A 19,647-nucleotide genomic window follows, 5' to 3' on the forward strand; every position below is an offset into this window, starting at 1 on the left:
AACCTTTAATAAAAACTCTGCTAATATAATGGACAGTATCAAACTATTGAAAAAGAAGTAAACAGATTTTGTCTGCACTAATAGCTGGAAAATTTGTTGAACTTAATTAATCTCCCCAAGTTAAAACATAAACTTTTATTAATAACACATTAAAATTCTATGAATAAGTGAAACGGTGAAATATTACAATGTTTTGAAGTGTTTTGTGAGGTGAAAATACAAACAGTGAAATTAAAAAGGTCACTGAGTGACAGTTTAAATTTATTTAATTCTTTATTATTTTGCTGGTTCTGTCTATATATTTAAAAGAGGAACATTTACATGAAATACCCATCATAGGAGATGAATAGCAGATGTATGTACTTTATTATAAAATGTAAATGTTATTCTATAGGTGATATCTCTTGTTTCTTCAGCTCGGAGTGCACGGTTACGCCTTCCTAAACACCAACAACGGCTACATCCTCTCACACCCCGACTTACGCCCATTGGTGGGTGACTTCCACGTTTATTACCTCTCTGGGATATTATTTTATTACATGTGTGTGTGTGTCACATATTTTGTGTCATCAGAGTAAACTGGGCACAAACATAAATAGAACAAAATACTAACGAGAGTAATCGCAGCTCGTTGTGCAGGTGAAGATCTGATTTATGTGGAAGATCTGGTTGTTGGGGTCTCACATGATGACAATATCTACAGCCAGTTGATTGGCTGTAAGGCGGATAAGATATATTCTGCATGAAGATTCAAGTCATAGTCATTAGTATTGATCATCTCTCAATTGTAAATTACATTTATCAATCTGATCATTTCACATGAGAAAACGAATGACAAATGTTTAAAATGACAATAATGATCGTATTTGATTTTAATTGGTTGTTTATTACCAAACATTAAACAGCTTCCTGCCAATTCTATGAAAAGTGACTGTTTAAATGAATATGATCTATACATCTCACCTTAGCCTCTCTCTCTTACTCGCTCTCTCTTTCCATATCCATTACTCTCTCTCCCTCCATTTCCCTCTCTTTTTCTCACTTCCTCTCTCTCTCCCTCTCTTTATTTTACTATCTCTCCCTTTCTGCATTTCTACCCACCAGTCTATCTGTATCTATAGACTATAGATCTCTAAATGTCTGATTGGTGCAGTCTGTCAATTTGATGGGTGCAGTCTGTCTGATTGGTGCAGTCTGTCTCTTTGATCAGTGCAGTCTGTCTCTCTCCTCGGCCTGGTCTCTCTCGCACATGTAACCCCAAACCTATTTGTTATCTTCCAGTACAAGGAAGGGAAGAAACTGAGGCCGAAGCCGAACTACAACAGTGTGGATCTCTCCGAGGTGGAGTGGGAGGATCGGGATGAGATTGTGAGTGATGGAATCCACAGATCTGACTTTTCCAGGGCTCAGTACCCGAAACATATAACACACAACATATGTCATTGTATGTTACATAGATGTAGCTGGTTTACAGACCTGTGTGTACACAGAGCTAATGAGAATGATGGAAGCTAAAACTGTGGGAATTTCTATTACTGGGAGAGTGACTGGATAGGCTGCACTCTCAGGGATGTCACTGGTTCCTAGTGACTGGATAGGCTGCACTCTCAGTGATGTCACTGGTTCCTAGTGAATGGATAGGCTGCACTCTCCGTGATGTCACTGGTTCCTAGTGACTGAATAGGCTGCACTCTCAGTGATGTCACTGGTTCCTAGTGACTGAATAGGCTGCACTCTCAGTGATGTCACTGGTTCCTAGTGACTGGATAGGCTGCACTCTCAGTGATGTCACTGGTTCCTAGTGAATGGATAGGCTGCACTCTCAGTGATGTCACTGGTTCCTAGTGACTGGATAGGCTGCACTCTCAGTGATGTCACTGGTTCCTAGTGACTGGATAGGCTGTGCTCTCAGTGATGTCACTGGTTCCTAGTGAGTGGATAGGCTGCACTCTTTGTGATGTCACTGGTTCCTAGTGAGTGGATAGGCTGCGCTCTCAGTGATGTCACTGGCTCCTAGTGACTGGATAGGCTGCGCTCTCAGTGATGTCACTGGTTCCTAGTAACTGGATAGGCTGCACTCTCAGTGATGTCACTGGTTCCTAGTGACTGGATAGGCTGCAGTCTCAGTGATGTCACTGGTTCCTAGTGACTGGATAGGCTGCACTCTCAGTGATGTCACCGGTTCCTAGTGACTGGATAGGCTGCACTCTCAGTGATGTCACTGGTTCCTAGTGACTGGATAGGCTGCAGTCTCAGTGATGTCACTGGTTCCTAGTGACTGGATAGGCTGCACTCTCAGTGATGTCACTGGTTCCTAGTGACTGGATAGGCGGCATTCTCAGTGATGTCACTGGCTCCTAGTGACTGGATAGGCTGCACTCTCAGTGATGTCACTGGTTCCTAGTGATTGGATAGGCTGCACTCTCAGTGATGTCACTGGTTCCTAGTGACTGGATAGGCTGCACTCTCAGTGATGTCACTGGTTCCTAGTGATTGGATTGGCTGCAGTCTCAGTTCCTAATGACTGGATAAGATTTTTTAGATCATTGGTTCAGTCAGTAAAATGGCTGCCCCCACTATATATTTGACCAGTGTGGGGCGGGCGGCATTTATGACCGTAATGTCACTTGATGTCCAAATGTTAATTATTTTACAGAAAGTGTTTGCTCGTTTGTCATTATTGGAGGGCTCCCATTAAAATGCTAATGAGTGGCAAGGGGGGGTTCAGGCAAGTTTACCCCCCAGGGGGAGGACATCAGCTACTAATAAATCTTTTAATTGCGCTATTGGGGAAGGTCCGGTGTGTATGACGTGTGGTGTTTCCGGGGTCTCACCTGTATGTTCCTCGCTCACAGCTCCGGACTGCGATGATCAACGGAGAGACAGGCACCCTCTCTATGGAGGTGAAAGTCACCGTTGATAGAGGGGTAAGTGGTGCTGAACGCTTCACAGTAATATTATCCCTCGTAGGACCCACTGATAGACAAAGGACCACTCCAGGATGTTACTGTCTGTGGGGGTCAGATATATCAGTGGGAAAGACCCTGTTAGATACACGCTCCTATGGGGCTCCTAGCAAACAGATATTAGACAGAGGCGTAGGAACGACAAGAGACCAAGGACCACTACAGGGCTTCAAGACTCTTTTTTTTGTGTTTGGTATTTCATTTTAAGACAATTCTAACTGTGAGACAAAGGCTCCCAATCTTATGTTAATTTTTGTCCGTGTTTCAGGGGTTGTACCCCAGTTTCATTGTTTATTTTGCTGTAAAAATATATTTATACATTATTATTATATAAATATATTATTAATATTAACTTCCAATTAGTACAATCGCTGTTAGAACAAGAGATAAATTCAATTGTTCATCTTAAAAATGTACATTTTTCATAGTCAGTAACTTAGTTTTTATTCAGATTTCATTGACAGCCTCATTTGATTGGGAGTATTTTAAATATATAGTCACCTCCTCACTGGTTATGTTATGTGCTATAAATTCAGATTGTTAGATCTCACGTTTGTTACTGGACGCACCGCACGAAATTCAGGGTAAAAGTAAAGTAAATAGTTGTTCATCATTAATGCATGATATATAATAAATGTTTATGAATGGAACACTTAGAGTTTTTTTTTAAATAAACAAATTAATCTGTATTAAATCTATTCTAAGACAATCTATATTACAGAACATTTGGTGGTTATACTAAGACAATCTATCATTTAAAAAAGTTTCACAAGATTCCGTGTCTTCATAAAGTAGCATGGAGGCTTTGTGCAAAAGTTCATGGGGGGGGGGGGGGGGGTGGGGCAAAACACAGTGTTTGCCCACCCAGCAGAAATCACAGGAGGGGGGGGGGGGGGAACTGCCCCCTCTTCCCCCCAGGTTCCTTCACCTCTGGATAGGGTTTTACATTTGGAGAATTCTAGAAAAAGAATAAGGGCAAGTTGCACAATCAATGTATAACTAGTAAATGGTGCAAATAAGAGGAAGGTCAATTATCTACACGACACATACGTGATGATGCCCCACAGTCCGCTATCACCCAGCAAAAACACCTCATTTAAATCTGCCTGCAGCAGTAATAACATTGGAGATCTTAGCTCCATATCTGTATAATTATATGTGTGGTCCAGGCAATGTGAGTATTGGGGGATCCTTGTGTATTTCTGCTTATCAGACCCTATAAAGAGAATCTGCTCTATGTAACGGTACAATAATCAGTTTTTCCTTTACTGGGAAGAGAAGATGCGTCACCCGTATACAAGTGCGGAGTCTGCGCTCACACGTCGCCCGCGTCCTGCGCTATACTCATTACCCTGCGTTGTCCTTTAACGTCATAACTCCCAGGAATGACCAACGGTCCTGGCTCAGGGTAGCTGGAACTGGGCAACTTTGGGCGTTAATATAGTGCAGATGGTGGGACAATTTTTCAGCAGAGTCCCTGCATTTTTATATTGGGTGCCTAATTGTTTTGTACACTTACATAACGCACTGCGTTTGTATGTTAGCCACCTATTTAAAGTGCCATGTGCTCTCTTTAAAGATCCTTTCTAACCGTCAAATTTCACACACACGATGCATTTAGTTTTTCATATATCCCCTCGTCGTGCCCAGTAAATGTAATAACTCACAGCATGAAAACCAGCACAGCATATCCAATGTTTTTAATATTATAATATAATCACAGTAAAAGTACTTATATTGGTGGACAGCACTGGTGTATATAGAGATACAAGGGAATAAGCACCTATTAAATCTGTCTTGACCCGTTTGAGACAACAGAGATTTGCCTGCTGCTGGTTTGGATGGCACCCAGTCCCCATGTGACCCGGAGTGAGTTTCCAATTGGCCCAGAGGAAAGAGCCAATCAGAAAACGAGAACTCCTAACATTGGCCATGCATTGGTACATGACATCATTTCTTGTTCCTTTACAGAAGCGCGTTCTCTTTCTGACCTGTGACTATTTCTACACGGACATCAGTGACACCCCATTCAGGTGAGGAGGGGGCAGCCGCGGTTTCCAGGGTGGTCTTATGCCGGTGAGGAGCCGGGACGTCATTTTTGTCAGGTTAAATCCATTTAGGTGAATAGGGAAATGATCCGGTCTCCTTGAATGATTAAACTTGACCTTTGTGGGAGTTACCCGGCTCTCTCCAAACATTAAGCTGCAGTTTTACTTTTCAGCGTAGCCCGGAGTCTCCTTATCTGCCAATCAGCATTAGTCCATTAATTAAGGCATCATTTAACTTGTAGGAAGAGATCTATTGTAGAATGTGTTAGTGAAAATAGGACAGAAATGAAGACTATGTCTAATAACTTTCTTCCCTTCCAGCCTTGGGGTGGTGCTGACACGAGGACATGGAGAATATATTCTTATCGGCAACACCTCTATGGAGGAAGGTGAGACAATCACAATACAGCTCAGCCAAGGAGCGGAGATGTTTTATAGATTAATGATCAATATTTCCTCTCTCAAATCTCCTGGCTTACGTTGCTGGAAGTCTGGTGTGTTATGATTGTATGAGGGGTTTCCTAGTGCCTGGAAACCCCCTCCAAGCCTGGGGCACTGTATAATTGAGGTGGCTGGACCCTGCCCCCACTTCACACGTCTTTGCTTGAAAAGGGAGAGCTGCACCTAACAGTAGTGCACGCAGCATTGCCCATGTATATTATGGGGATAGGAAGAGTTGGGGAGCAGCCAAGCACTGTCTAATATTATAGCCACGCCCCCATGCATGCTGGTCACGCCCACTGGCGCCGTGGTGTGGAAACCTTCCTCTACAAATCCTGCGTTTGCCCCTGCGCTGATATATAATGTTACAAAAGTAAGATGTGAAGTGTGATACATTGATTTGGAGTCCGTCCATGTGCACTGTGTCTCTACATAGCGGTCAGGTCTCTCCTGGTGATATATCTCACTCTATTCACTAAGAGATGTCTGCCGCAGACGGTCCGGGCTGTAGACGGAGCCGACTGATCATTAGGGATAATATAATTAGAGGTTTCTCTGTCCTGATTCTGTTCCTCTCTTCCAGGTCTCCATGACCTTCTGCACCCTGACCTAACCTTGGCCAATGAATGGTGAGTGCGGCTGCGCAGTGCTGAGCACACTGACATAAGGTATCTGTGACTATCGCAGACTGTTTAACGTGTCGTCTCCTCCAGGATATATTGTATCACTGACATAGATCCCGACCATCGCAAACTGAACCAGCTCCAGGCGGTTACACGGTTCCTGACGGGGGAAGACCCGGACCTGGAGTGTGAGTGTCACCTGCGGTCCGAGTGTCACTATCACAGTATCACTGAGAGTTTTATATGGGGGAACTAGTGAGAACTCATTGCAGTATTTTTTCCTGTCTCTGGGACCTTTTACTTCTTTTGACTAAATTTTAGTTTTAATTACACCAGAAATGACCTTTCTTAAAATCTGAATTTATCATCTTCTGCAGACTGCCCTTGTTTTTACTTTAAATATACTATTTACAGCTCTGGGTGTTCATCCCAGAAATGTTTCTTTTATTAGTTATTTATCTGTGCAATCATTATCTATTCCATCTTCATCTATCAATCTTCAGCTATTCCATTTTTATCTATGCAATATTCATCTATTCACTCTTTATCTATTCCAACTTTATCTATGCAATCTTTATCTATTTAATTTTTATCTATGCCACCCTTATCTGTGCAATCCTTATCTGTGCAATCCTTATCTGTGCAATCCTTATCTGTACAATCTTTATCTATGCCATTGTTTTCTATTCAATCTTTAGCTCTGCAATCTTCATCTATTCCATCTTTATCTATTTAATTTATATCTATGCCACCCTTAACTATGCAATCTTTATTTGTGCAATCTTTATCATGTCATCTTTATGTATGCCATCCTTCTCTGTGCCCCCCTTATCTGTGCAATTGTCATCTGTGCAATCCTTATCTGTGCAGTCTTTATCTATGCCATCATTAGCTCTTCAATCTTTATCTATATCATCGTTTTCTCTGCCATCTTTGTCTGTGCAATCTTTAAATATGTAACATAGTAACATAGTTGATGAGGTTGAAAAAAGACACCAGTCCATCAAGTTCAACCTATTTTGGATCTCCTGCGATCCTGCACTTATATTTGAAATTAATCCAGAGTAGGCAACCGCCAATCTGTTTCAATTTTGAAAATCCCCCCAGACTCAATATTGCAATCCAATTTTTACCCTATATCCACTACTATCCTTTATTTTAAATTAACGGTCGTATCCCTGGATACACCTTTCCGCTAAAAATTTGTCTAACCCTTTCTTAAACATATCTATTGAATCTGCCATCACAACCTTCCCTGGCAATGAATTCCATATCTTGACTGCCCTTACTGTAAAGAACCCCTTCCTTTGCTGGTTGTGAAATTTCCTCTCCTCTAACCTTAGGGGATGACCACGTGTCCTGTGTATGGTCCTTGGGGTAAAAAGTTCCCATGAAAGCTCTCTGTATTGACCCCTAATGTATTTGTACATAGTAATCATATCTCCCCTTAGACGCCTCTTTTCTAAAGTAAACATGCCTAAACTGGCTAACCTTTCCTCATAACTTAATGACTCCATACCCTTTAACAATTTTGTCGCCCTTCTCTGAACCCTTTCTAGTTCCAAATTATCTTTTTTATAGAGTGGTGCCCAGAACTGTACTGCATATTCAAGATGAGGTCTTACCAACGATTTATACAGTGGCAAAATTACACTGTTTCCCCTTGCATCTATGCCCCTTTTTATACATGCCAATACTTTGTTTGCCCTTGCAGCTGCTGCTTGACATTGAGCACTATTGCTAAGTCTACTGTCTACGAGCATTCCCAAATCCTTTTCCATTATAGATTCTCCCAAATTAATTCCATTTAATTTATAGATTGCGTTCTTGTTTTTGATCCCTGAATGCATAACCTTACATTTATCTGTGTTAAACCTCATATTCCATTTAGCCGCCCTATCCTCCAGTTTATTTAATTCCCTCTGTAGAGAAGCTACATCTTGCTCTGATTTTATTACCTTACAGAGTTTAGTGTCATCTGCAAAAATAGAAACTTTACTCTCTAAACCATCACCAAGGTCATTAATAAATATATTAACAAGGAGTGGTCCCAGCACGGAACCTTGAGGAACTCCACTTAAGACCTTTGACCAATTAGAAAATGTTCCATTTATCACAACTCTCTGTTCCCTATTCTCTAACCAGTTTTCGATCCAAGTACAAATTTTGATTTCTAGACCCAGTTCCCTTATTTTGTAAACCAACCTCTTGTGTGGCACTGTATCAAAGGTCTTTGCAAAATCTAAGTAGACCACATCTACTGTCCTGTTTTTATGCAAATGAGGAGCAGCATGACTGTGGTGTAAAAAGAATGATGTCAGCGGCTTCTGTAACTCTATATAGAGGGATGAAAAATGATTTGCGAGTTTCCTACACAAATCCTTATTAATGTCACACAATTATTTGGTGACAGTGCCACTGTAAGCTGATGCCGTGTAGACGATGGGCAGAATGCTCTGCTCCCTCTGTGCGGCCTGAACTAAAAACAAAAGTGTTAAAATCTATTAAAATAAAGTATTTTCAAATCTTAAAAAAATAATAATAACATCCAACGTGCAGGGTTGAACTGAACAGCAAATCCTTGTGCACCAGTCATAATATGGTTCTTATTAGACTGTGCTTTTAACTCTTTCATTTCATCGGTTCCTCTCATCCCTGATGGGTCTCACACACGATTGTATAATTTTAGGTGACGAGGAGCTGGTGAAGGAGGTTCTGTTTGATGCTGTGGTCACCGCTCCGCTGGAAGCTTACTGGACCCAGCTGGCCCTCAATATGTCCAAGTAAGTCCATAAGAATAAAGATTCACCATCATCATCATCGCCATCGTATCATTCAGTTACAGGAAGTGTAAATCACATAACGGCCAATGGTGGTTGGGGACACGAAGACATAATGACAGCTGATAAATCATAGCAACCTACTGCTCACGTTACTGAAAGCCAAACGGATCACAGACGTTCATGATCCTTTGTAAACATTATACGATAAACCACAACATCTCCCCCTCCTATGAAAAACAGATAAGAATCTGCAACAACATCTGTTTGTGGAAGAGGTCTCCAAGTTTGGACCTTAACCAGCAATCAGATTCTGAAAAATAGCTTTTAAATGTTAACGATCACCCACACATAATTTTGGAGCATTGGATACAATTTTCTACAATGGACGATACTTTGGTTTCCTGCATCATTTCCGTTACATTTAGGCTTTTGCAGCGTTTCTCCATTTTCAGAGCGTAGACATAAGTTTTATAAGCTGTAGGTGTCGTTGTGTTCTATCCCTGAATTGTGCAATTTTTTATACTGAAATGATTTTCAGTTAATTTTGAGTTCCTCAGAAGAATAATTATTTGAATAGATTTCCTTAGTAACTAATACAATTGGGATGATCGATAAACTTGCAAAGTCGAACTAACAGATCCGTTGCGCACATAAAGGGCCGTTTGTGGACAGCTGATGACTTCACAGACACTACAATGTCCGCCGACGGGTTTCTGTTCTGTGGGATCAAATCAAACCCATTTGGTTCGGATTTTGACCACTTGTTTGGCCCTACACAGTATAATGTAACGTTGGGTAATTGTCATTCAAGTCTACACATGTCAGCGTAACTTTGTCTCTGTTTGATATGTAAACATTGCCCTGGTTTGTTGAGACTCCAAGGGGTAAATGCATCTATAGCAACCAATCAGATTCTAGCTATCATTTTGTAGAATGCACCAAATAAATGATAGCTAGAATCTGATTGGCTTTTCAAACCCGCTGGGAAACTCTCAGCTTGATACATTTACCCCATCCCCGATCTCTCCATGGTATATACAAGTGGTTTTTCACGAGTGCCATCTGATCATCTCTAGAAGTAACCCATGTTAGTTGGCTGTCGGCCACTCTGTCATATATCATGTTGGGTCATCTTGGATGGACACTTGGGGCTACCTCAATATTGTGACCTCTGTCTGTGTATTTGGTGTGGATTTATGACCTCATACACATTCCATATAATTGAAGATGGGAACACACAGACACAAGCTCTGGGAGTGAGACTAATTCTATCGCTTGTTATCTCATCATGATTGAACCGATACAGACAGAATAAGTTACTCGATCTCACGTGAGATCTAATTCCTATATGTCTTCTCTCGCTGTGTAGACAGGACAATGGGATAGAGGTGGCTTTCTTGGGGACCCGCGCCGGACTCATCCGGAAAAACCTGTTTGTGGGGGCTGAACAAATGTCCAACAGGTAAGTTAGGGGCCAGGTGGTCATTGGTTGTGGTGCACTTTGGATGTGACGAGAGAAAGAGGAGACAATTTGTGCTCCAGTTTGAGACTTGTGGGACATATAAGACACATTTTCATGGAATTACATCCATGAGGGCGTCTCATTTTGCAAATGAAGTAAACTAGATTTCCGTTTGTGGGACAGTATCCTATAAATGAGCAGGCGGGCAGGAGACGGTGCATTTAGGGCGGCAGTCGCCCCATATTTGAATGGGCGCACATCCCTTTCCTCACCACAAAAAAACAAATCCAGCCTCAGCCCCATAATTTAAACCAAATGCATTTTGCACCATCCTTCACAGACCAATGTCCTTTCTGATGATTAATTCAAGATATAAATGAAGCTAGTAATGAAGTAGTATTTTAGGGAAAATATGGCAACGTTTAAATTAATAAATGGATCGGTGTCAATGTTAGTAGGTTGGATGTTATAGTGATGTTTTTATTGCAGTTAAACCCGCAGTTAAGTAAATATACCCCCTAGTTTCTTTCCCTCGGGTACATTCAGCAAAGGTGGACGTTGTAAGTAATAGGTTTATAAGACAATAATATGAATAATAATATGAATAATATAAGTCCTGCTACTCGTCATTGGCACTGTGTGATGTTTTGTGTCTTAGGAGGTTTCTGCATTACGAGGAGAAGGAGAGCATCTTCACCATGGACCATTTCCCCCTGTGGTACAGACGGGCGGCAGAGCACACCCCAGGGAGCTTTGTCTTCCACGTGCAGACAGACGACAGCCCAGGTAATGTCACATGGGTGAAGTGCAATGAGCATTACGTTTGCAGTAGGCATGATAGATATAGATATCCTTATTACTACTAGATTTTAAATCCATGATCTTGCAGGATTTATCTTGCTGATTCAAAGTAGCTTCCTTTAAAAGTTATGAGGAGAGTAGGAATCTTCAAAGATTGTAGTACCTTATGTCTGACTGTAGGTGGCGATATTTGCTGTAAAATACATGAGAGTTCAGATAGTAGTGTAATCTACTATGTGTAATCCTTTAAAGCAAATGTGTGCATCAATCTATAGACATTACCTGGCATAGGACCAGGGCCGGATTAACCATAGGGCTAACTGGGCTACAGCCCAGGGGCCTATGGCATCCAGGGGGCCCTTGAAAGTGCTCAGTAGCAGTATTGATCAGTCGGGGGTGGGGCGCCCCCAGCCCGATCAGTGCTGCTGAGCACTTTCACTGCGGTACTTCCCCAGCGAGCTGTAGTCTCCTTACTGAGGAGATCTCGTGAGTCTCACTCTCATGAGATCTCTTCAGTAAAGAGTGTTCAGCGTGCCGGGGAAGGAGGAGAAGGAGGTAGGTGCCAGGGGGAGGAGGGGGGGGGGGGGGCTCGGATCATGGGGAGGGGCCCTCACGGGGGGATGGAGGCCCCCTTAGCCCAGGGGCCTCCATTCCCTTAATCCGGCCCTGCATAGGACGCATGCTCAGCCATGATTATATGGCATTGCAAAATGCAGGCACCCAGTATCCCAGAGCTATATAGCAAATGCCTCTTATCCTAAGGGGAAAATTGCATTTTGGGACCACTATGATACCGCTGGTTGGGCGACTAATAAAGTGAGTGTTCTAGAACACATTGTATCCCACCCAAAGTCACAGCTCTTAGAATCGGGACAGACTGTGAAAGGAGGCGTGGCCATGTCATTATGGAGGTGTGGTTACATCACGAGGGGGTGTGGCCACACACTCAGGGGTTTGTCAAGCACTTCTGAAGCACTATACCGCCCCTTACCCCCCTCCCCACAAACACCCATTTATTATAGAGCAGCAGTGATGCCCGAAATTGGGAGGGAGGGGCGGCTGAGCTATAAAAGTGGGGTCTTCCTATAGAAAAACATCAAAATTCATGTTATTTATGCTTTTTTCCCTCATATGTAAGCAGGTCATGACCTCAGGATTTCCTTCTAGCCTAGATGCCCAGAACTTGCGTTATTGGAGCAGAAACTTAATAGATTTAGCACAGTTCATTTAAAAGTGAAAATCGTAGACTTTAACTTCAAAGGCCCTTGAAACTAAAATAATCAAAAAAATATGTTTATCCTGTATGAAAAAGTATCTTATAATCACCTCAAATGTATACATAAAAGTTACCATGCCCTCAGGTAAGATGTTTGAAACTGTATGTAATGTTGTTATCTAGTTGAGTGTAAGCCGTTACCGGCCATTTTCCGTTCCTACAGGTTCCCTACACAGTTTTGTTAACTATGCTTACAGACAGGAAGTGTGATATACGTGGACAGAATGCTTCCCCCTTTGTACAATACTCACACATGCCACTGTCGATGTTTGGTGATAAGCAACTTTGCATTTTAGGTTTAGCAACACTTTCATTCAAGAGTTAATGTACGATGCGCTGGTGTCAGAGATAACATGTGATTCTTACACCAAGATGGCGGCAGATGGCGGCCGCACAGATTACCGGTCACAGTTCTGTTTTCTGTTACCTTCCTCGCTTCCCTCTTACAGATCACAATCCTAGTGACAACGACCTGGGCGATCCCTCCATCCAGCCGCAGGGATGGGAAGAGTGGACTCCTAAGGGTATCTTATTATTTATCCAGAGGCCTATAATGGCATCGTACCCTATCAAACCTAGCGCCATCATTGTCACCCTCTAACCTCCCCCATCATTATGCCATTATTAACCCCCGCATTCCACGCATTGGGGGGCACTGACCATGAAATCACTGCCCCCTTGGTTCCGTGACATTTTATAATGTGAGCTCGCCAGTCTTACAGTGGCTCCGTTGCGATGTCATTACCATTAACCGCCCTCTTGCTTGGCACATGGGATAATACGTGCCGAGTTGCACGCTGGGAGACGGGACTATTGCGTGTCAGCCAACTCTTTGTCCTTAATTGGAATTGATTAGTTCTTGATTAGAAGCTTTGTCCTAGATTGTAGTTTGCCAGCAGCAATTAGGTTGCATCCTGTTCCCCCCCCCGCTGCTTCGACCGGCCTGTCTCGCTCGTGGCGAGAAGAGAGGGGCGACGACTGCCAAGTTTTCTATCCTGCACATCTCAATTTCTGTTGCTCGTCTGTTGCCATATTCTCAACATTTCTCAGCTCGTGCAAAATGACACTTCATTCCTTAACGATCATCCTAATTATCAAACTGACACTAATAAGTAAAAATGATTCAGGGAAACCGCACTGCAATTACTTTATGCTGTGCTCCTTATTAGAAATGCTCACGTCTCCGTGTTTTAAAGTGTCAGTTACTTACCCACAGTCCAGGCAGACATTTTGTAGGCTGGACCAACATTAAGTTTAGCAGTTGGAACTAATGGCTTGCACTGAAGCAGGAGGCATTAGGTGCCTCTGTGCCTCAGTGATGTCACTAGAGTCTAGTGAAGGGATTGGCTGCATTCTTGCGGATATTGGCTCAGCCCACAAGATGGCTTCCTGCGTGGGGTGTAGGCGACAATACACGTTGACATCGTTTTTCCTATACACAGTTCAGATCTTTTTGTGCTAAAAATAATGTATTTGAGGATTATTTACTAACTGGGTATAATCAGAGAAGTAGCAAATTTTATGCACTAATGGACCTAATGTACTAACATCGTAATGTTCCCTTATATCGTTCTTTCACGTTCGTCTGCGCTGAAGAGTTGCGCAACATTATGTAAAAATAAAGACGTTACATCAAGGTAACGCAGCATTTTGAGACCATTACTTTAACTATAACCGTTACCTTTCCCATTGAAATACTGCTTGCTGGAGCCTAATGTATGTGTTGCATAAATAATAAGAATAATGATTATATCCGAGTCTTCGTTTCACTTGTCACATTGTTTTGTGGACATGTATTAATGAACTTCAACTATAACATGGGTCTAAAGGTGTTTCATTGAAAGTAGTGGCTGAAATAACCTACCCTGACGTGCGGTAACAATCCGTCCACAAATACACACTTTCCACGTCTGGACCTTTATTAGATCATCTGGTTCTGGTTTGTGAGCTCCTGGTAGGGAAATTTAAATTGTAAGCTTTGCTGATCCAGATACATAATCAGGTTTTCATTTTGTGCATTTTGCCAGCTGTCAACTTTACATTACAAATCCCCTCTGTACATTACAGTACGTAGGGGACTGTCGTGCGTTTTCAATGCGCCCTTTGAAGAATACATCTGAAAACACAAATCTGCTTTCAGCTACAGCACAGCAGGAGGACCTGTCACTTAAACATGTATTAAATGCAGAACATTTTCACATTTAATTGCATCACTTTATCCAAAATAAGCCAGTGAGGAGCAAAGTAAATATATATTTTTATATAGGCAAATCTTACATATTCTTTTTCTTAACTATTGCACATGGGACAATTCAATTAGTTGATTTTTGCAATGTAGAAAATGTAAAAAAATCACTGGATACAGAGATAACAGGCGGTTATTTGACGTGCATGCAGAGTGACGGGAAGACGTTGTTATGATTCCTAGTGAATTCAGGAAATAGCAGTAGAAAAATCAAATGTCTTTAATTGGGCAAAATATGTGAAGAAGGTTCGAGTTTGTGGAATATGCAGATTTCAGGTAGCAGAATAAACAGGTATACTCCAATACACAATGATAAACAGATGTGATGAATGGCAGAAATAGTCCACAGAGCAACAAGTTCCAAGCAACGACAAATACAGTTTAAATGCAGGAACAAGTATAATGAGTTACCCAATTGCCAGGAGGCACGAGGCTCCAGACTAAGGAGGCAGGGGTCAGGATTCCAGATTGCCAGAGGCACGAGGCAGTCCAGGGAAGCAGACAGACTAGCTGAGTCCAGTGACCAGGCAGAGGTCAGGGCAACGAGAGTTCAAGCAGAATCCAGTAGCCAGGCAGAGGTCAGGGTCACAAGCAAACAAGCATAATCCAGTAATCGGGCCGAGGACAGGGCAACAGGCAATCAAGCTTGGTCCGGTAATCAGGCAGAGGGTCACAACAGGAGATCAGACAGCAGCAAAGCAAAACTGGAACAGGGATAAACAAGAGACAAGCAGCAGCCAGGTATGAATGATGAACTGCACAGAGCACAGATTGTATAGGAAACTGTGAGACAGGTGCAGTTCTAATCAGGTAAAGAGATTAACTCCTACGTCATGGTGTAAACTTCAGGGGCAGAACAGCAGCACCTCTGGTGGATTTGAGGTACTGCTGCCACATACAAAGTATAGGCAGAGTCGTCACAGACGTGCAGCAAATGTGATATATCCCAGAGTGATAGTGACAGCAGATAATTCAGGCATGTTGAAGAAGAAGGTGATTTTATTATAGACAAATGCTCACTATGTGCCTCTTATCCTGCAGCAACGTATATATCACCTGTCAGTTTCTAGTTTCCTGTTTTAATCACTTTTCTTAGCAACTTTATTAACAACTTAAGACAAAACGCATATAGTAGTTGTTACAACAACTATATGAATAAACATTATACTAACACTCCCACTCAATGACTATTTATCATATGTGTCCCATCTCGGTTCTCAGGTACCAGATCTGGAGCTGGTTGAAGGATTTAGTCTCTCCATTAGCTGCTTTAATCCAATTCTACTTCTTATAGAGAGGCCATCTTTCATCATCTACAATTCTGGCCAGGGTTGTGGCGCTATTCCAATCATGTAAAACTTAATTTTTTGTTAAATGCGTTTGATTCATCCTGAGTATCTTCTAAATGAAGGTTGAGGTGGTTCTACTTTCTCTCCTACTTAAATAGCCGGATTGCCAGATTAAATTTCTTGATTTCCTGAGTCTCTGACTGGGTGTAAAGCTTGGGCTGAACTACTTCGAAATTTCTTGGAATTTGAATGACCTACATCCTTTGCCAATCAACATACTTCTGCTAATTGTTCTTATGTTGTTATCTTGGCTCAAAAATATGTATCTTGTTTCAAATCTCGCTATAGTGTGCCAGAATTACTTCCATTGCACAAGCTCCTCACTCGCTATGCTATTCTTTTGGAACATGTACATAGGCCTTGCTTCCAAAGTAAAGTAAAAATAATTTTAATTAAAGAGTGCAACAACAAGCGTCAACTGTCAGTTGCTAGTTTCCTGTCTTCTATACCTTTGTCAACAACTTAACAAAACTACAAAACACATACAGTGCCCTGGTTGTTACAATAAGTATTTGAATAAACATTATTCTAACAAGGCGAAGGGAAGAGGCAACTAAAATGCAAGGTGAGGTGATAGTTATGGGAAATGTCAATATGTCTGCTGTGGACTGGAATCTGCCAATTATAAAATCCGCCAAGAATGATTGCACAGACACACATGCACACACACAAAGGGCCGGTTAGACAAACCTTTTCTTGCTATCAAATTTCCAACACTGCCTTGTTTCCTACTTATGCTCTTAACGTAGGATGCGCTTTAAATTTAAATCCACTAATTCCACAGCGCTGTACAGAGAACTCATTCACATCAGTCCCTACCCCATTGGAGCTTACAGTCTAAATTTCCTAACACACAAACACACGCGCACACATACACAGACTGAGACTAGGGTCAATTTGATAGCAGCCAATTAATCTACTAGTATGTTTTTGGAGAACATACAAACTCCACACAGATAAGGCCAAGGTCGGGAATTGAACTCATGACCCCAGTGCTGTGAGGCAGAAGTGCTAACCACATAGCCACTGTGCTGCCACAGTATGGTGACTGCTCTGGCCGCAATCTAACAAGTCCCGAAAAATTTTTTTTTTCAGGAACTTGTCATGTTAATGTACGACAGCATTGAAAAAATCCAATGCTGTCAGCTCTGCTCCGAAGAGCAGAGCTGGACAGCGCATGTGTGGAGGGATCACATGATCCCTCCCTGTCACTCACAGCTCTCTCTCTGCAATGATAGTTGCAGAGACAGAGCGGGGATCTTTGTGCACATGCGCAGTTCTTAGAACTGCACATGCGCAATTAAAGAATGAATAGGAACAAAGAGGACCAGTAGGAGATCCTGAGACACTGCGTCCCGAAGAGAGGGGTAAGTATGATTTTTTTTCTATCACAGAAACAGCAGTTTTTCGGAACTGCTGTTTCTGTGATCTGTTTTTAATAAGTTTGAGAAATAGTTCAATCCTTATCCATGCGATAAGGATTGATAGCTATGGGGCACATTTATCAATGTTCGGCAAAAGTGAGAAATAGTTTTCAATCCTTATCGCATGGATAAGGATTGAACTATTTCTCAAATTTATGAACAACAGATCACAGAAACAGCAGTTCCAATAAACTGCTGTTTCTGTGATAAAAAAAATCATACTTACCCCCCTCTTCGGAAGCGCTGTCTCCGGATCTTCTCCTCGTTCTCTTCAGTCTTCGGAGCAGAGCTGACAGCATTGGATTTTTTCAATTCAGCTGGTACATTATCATGACAAGTTCCCGGAATTTTTTTTTTTTTCCGGGACCTGTTAGATTGCGGCTGGGAGCAGTCACCATTCTGTTGAATGGTGACTGCTCGCAAAAACGATCAGGAGTGCAAAGCAGCAGATATCCATGATATCTGCTGCGATGCACCTTTAATAAATTTGCGGAGAGCACATCGGGACCTGATTTCCACAGTAAGTGCACTACCGTGATTTCTTAAATATGCCCCTATTTCTCACTTTTGCCGATGAATGATAAATGTGCCCCTAAGACTCTCTTGCTCTACTGGGTGGAATAAAATTGCCACCTAATCTGGTGAGTGCCGTCTCCCTTTCGTTTTATATATTGGTCCCTCTGTCCTGTCCACCAGTTGGTTGTCTCAGGTGAGTGTTCGGCACAGGTGCCGACGGTCAGTTCCACCGTCCAATCCAGAACATAGGACGCTGATAATAGTCGGGAAACGTATATACCTTGAGGTCATGTTGTAGAACAAATCTCAAAGTAAAACTCTCCATAAACTGTCTCTACTTCCTAGAGGTCCCGTCTATCCTGGTTCTCAGTGTACAGCTCCAGATTTAAGTTTTATTTATTTTGCCGATGGAGTAACAGAATAAGTTGGACGTCTCCTATAGCTGTTTACAGGCCATTTTGTGGACTGAGACAATAGTCCTGACTGCAGCTAAATCACACGGGACTGGTGACGTTACTAATTTATGTGACAATGTTATATCACTGGTCCCTTGTGCATCATTACTGCATTCTGGGGAATATTGGTCACCACGGACATGTGTCGCTGTGTACCGCAACGCAGATTAACGTGTCCTCTGATGTGTGACATAACACAGGTCATACGTCACACATGCAGTGCCTGATCACCTCCTAGAGATTATACACCCCCCATCTCATGTGATAAACCTCTATATAGCGCACACCGGCTGTACTATATAGAGATCATGGATTCCGGCTGATCACCTCCCCGAATGTACCGCTTTATCCGCCATATCATACCCCTAGCTCCTTCTTAACCCTTTCATCCCCACACGCTGGAGAAGTGAGGAGAAGGTGGGAGAGGGTCTGTAATAACTGTATAATGTTATACAAATGGGAAATTTAAAGGGCATCTGCCATTATAAAAGCATTTTCTGGTTCAATAGATATATACACGACCTATGATAGTTCATGTTATGGTTTATATACATTTTCTTCTGCCTTCCTGTCCTGTGGGCAATTTCTGCCTCATCCCCGGTATAGATAGAGGAGGGGGGAGACGCTGCCAGTCGGATGAGTGTATAATGATGGCGGCTGATATAGTATTTTTGACGAGAGACATTTTATTTAACTCAGAGCTTTATAAATATAAAAAAAAAAATTATAAAAATATTTAGTGTTTTAAACGTACTTATGTTGGGGTGACAGGTTAGCTTCGAATAACAAAATAATTATAATGAATCTATGGATTTCTTTCTAACGGGATGAAATTATATTTTATAATTTAGTGCAAAAATATGATTTTAAAGTGTCACCCTGCTGAGCCAATGGGACTGAGCCCAACAAGAATATACAGTTTTACGTGGAAAAACCCCACGGTACCATTAATGGTGTTATATAGTCCTATAGAGGCAGAGAGAGGGGGGATACGGTAAACCCCAATATAACCCCCCCCCCCCTTGTGCATAACTGTCACTAATGTGGTTTTGTGTCTTTGCAGACGGGGGCCCCAAGCCGGAGGTGGTGACGGTCAGCACCGCCATATCCGTCACCGTTCACAACAAGACGGCCATCGCTGCAGGTAGGACGATGTATAATAATACAAACTGTACATATATATAGAACATTTCAAAGCTGTGATCGGAATACGGATACTCTAAGATAATGGATTGAGTCAACAGTGATGGGCACCGGC

The 19,647-nt window shown here is 42.1% G+C and overlaps 1 protein-coding gene across 9 annotated transcripts in view; it reads left to right on the plus strand.

Annotated features, from left to right (window-relative positions):
• The window catches only part of CACNA2D4 (calcium voltage-gated channel auxiliary subunit alpha2delta 4), a 141,895-nt gene that overhangs the window by 47,522 nt on the left and 74,726 nt on the right, over positions 1–19,647 (plus strand). For 5 of the 9 annotated variants that reach the window (XM_075210739.1, XM_075210732.1, XM_075210731.1 and 2 more), the window contains 12 exons: positions 417–491; positions 1,282–1,368; positions 2,856–2,927; positions 4,938–4,999; positions 5,336–5,403; positions 6,039–6,084; positions 6,169–6,266; positions 8,768–8,861; positions 10,231–10,323; positions 10,982–11,109; positions 12,850–12,924; positions 19,453–19,533. In XM_075210739.1, coding sequence (XP_075066840.1) covers positions 417–491; positions 1,282–1,368; positions 2,856–2,927; positions 4,938–4,999; positions 5,336–5,403; positions 6,039–6,084; positions 6,169–6,266; positions 8,768–8,861; positions 10,231–10,323; positions 10,982–11,109; positions 12,850–12,924; positions 19,453–19,533 — 979 coding nt within the window. The remainder of the gene's footprint in view (positions 1–416; positions 492–1,281; positions 1,369–2,855; positions 2,928–4,937; positions 5,000–5,335; positions 5,404–6,038; positions 6,085–6,168; positions 6,267–8,767; positions 8,862–10,230; positions 10,324–10,981; positions 11,110–12,849; positions 12,925–19,452; positions 19,534–19,647) is intronic. The other 4 variants (XM_075210736.1, XM_075210738.1, XM_075210735.1 and 1 more) reach the window with 1 other exon arrangement.

This window comes from Mixophyes fleayi, chromosome 4 (genome assembly GCF_038048845.1).
Source record: "Mixophyes fleayi isolate aMixFle1 chromosome 4, aMixFle1.hap1, whole genome shotgun sequence".
Lineage (NCBI taxonomy): Eukaryota > Metazoa > Chordata > Amphibia > Anura > Limnodynastidae > Mixophyes > Mixophyes fleayi.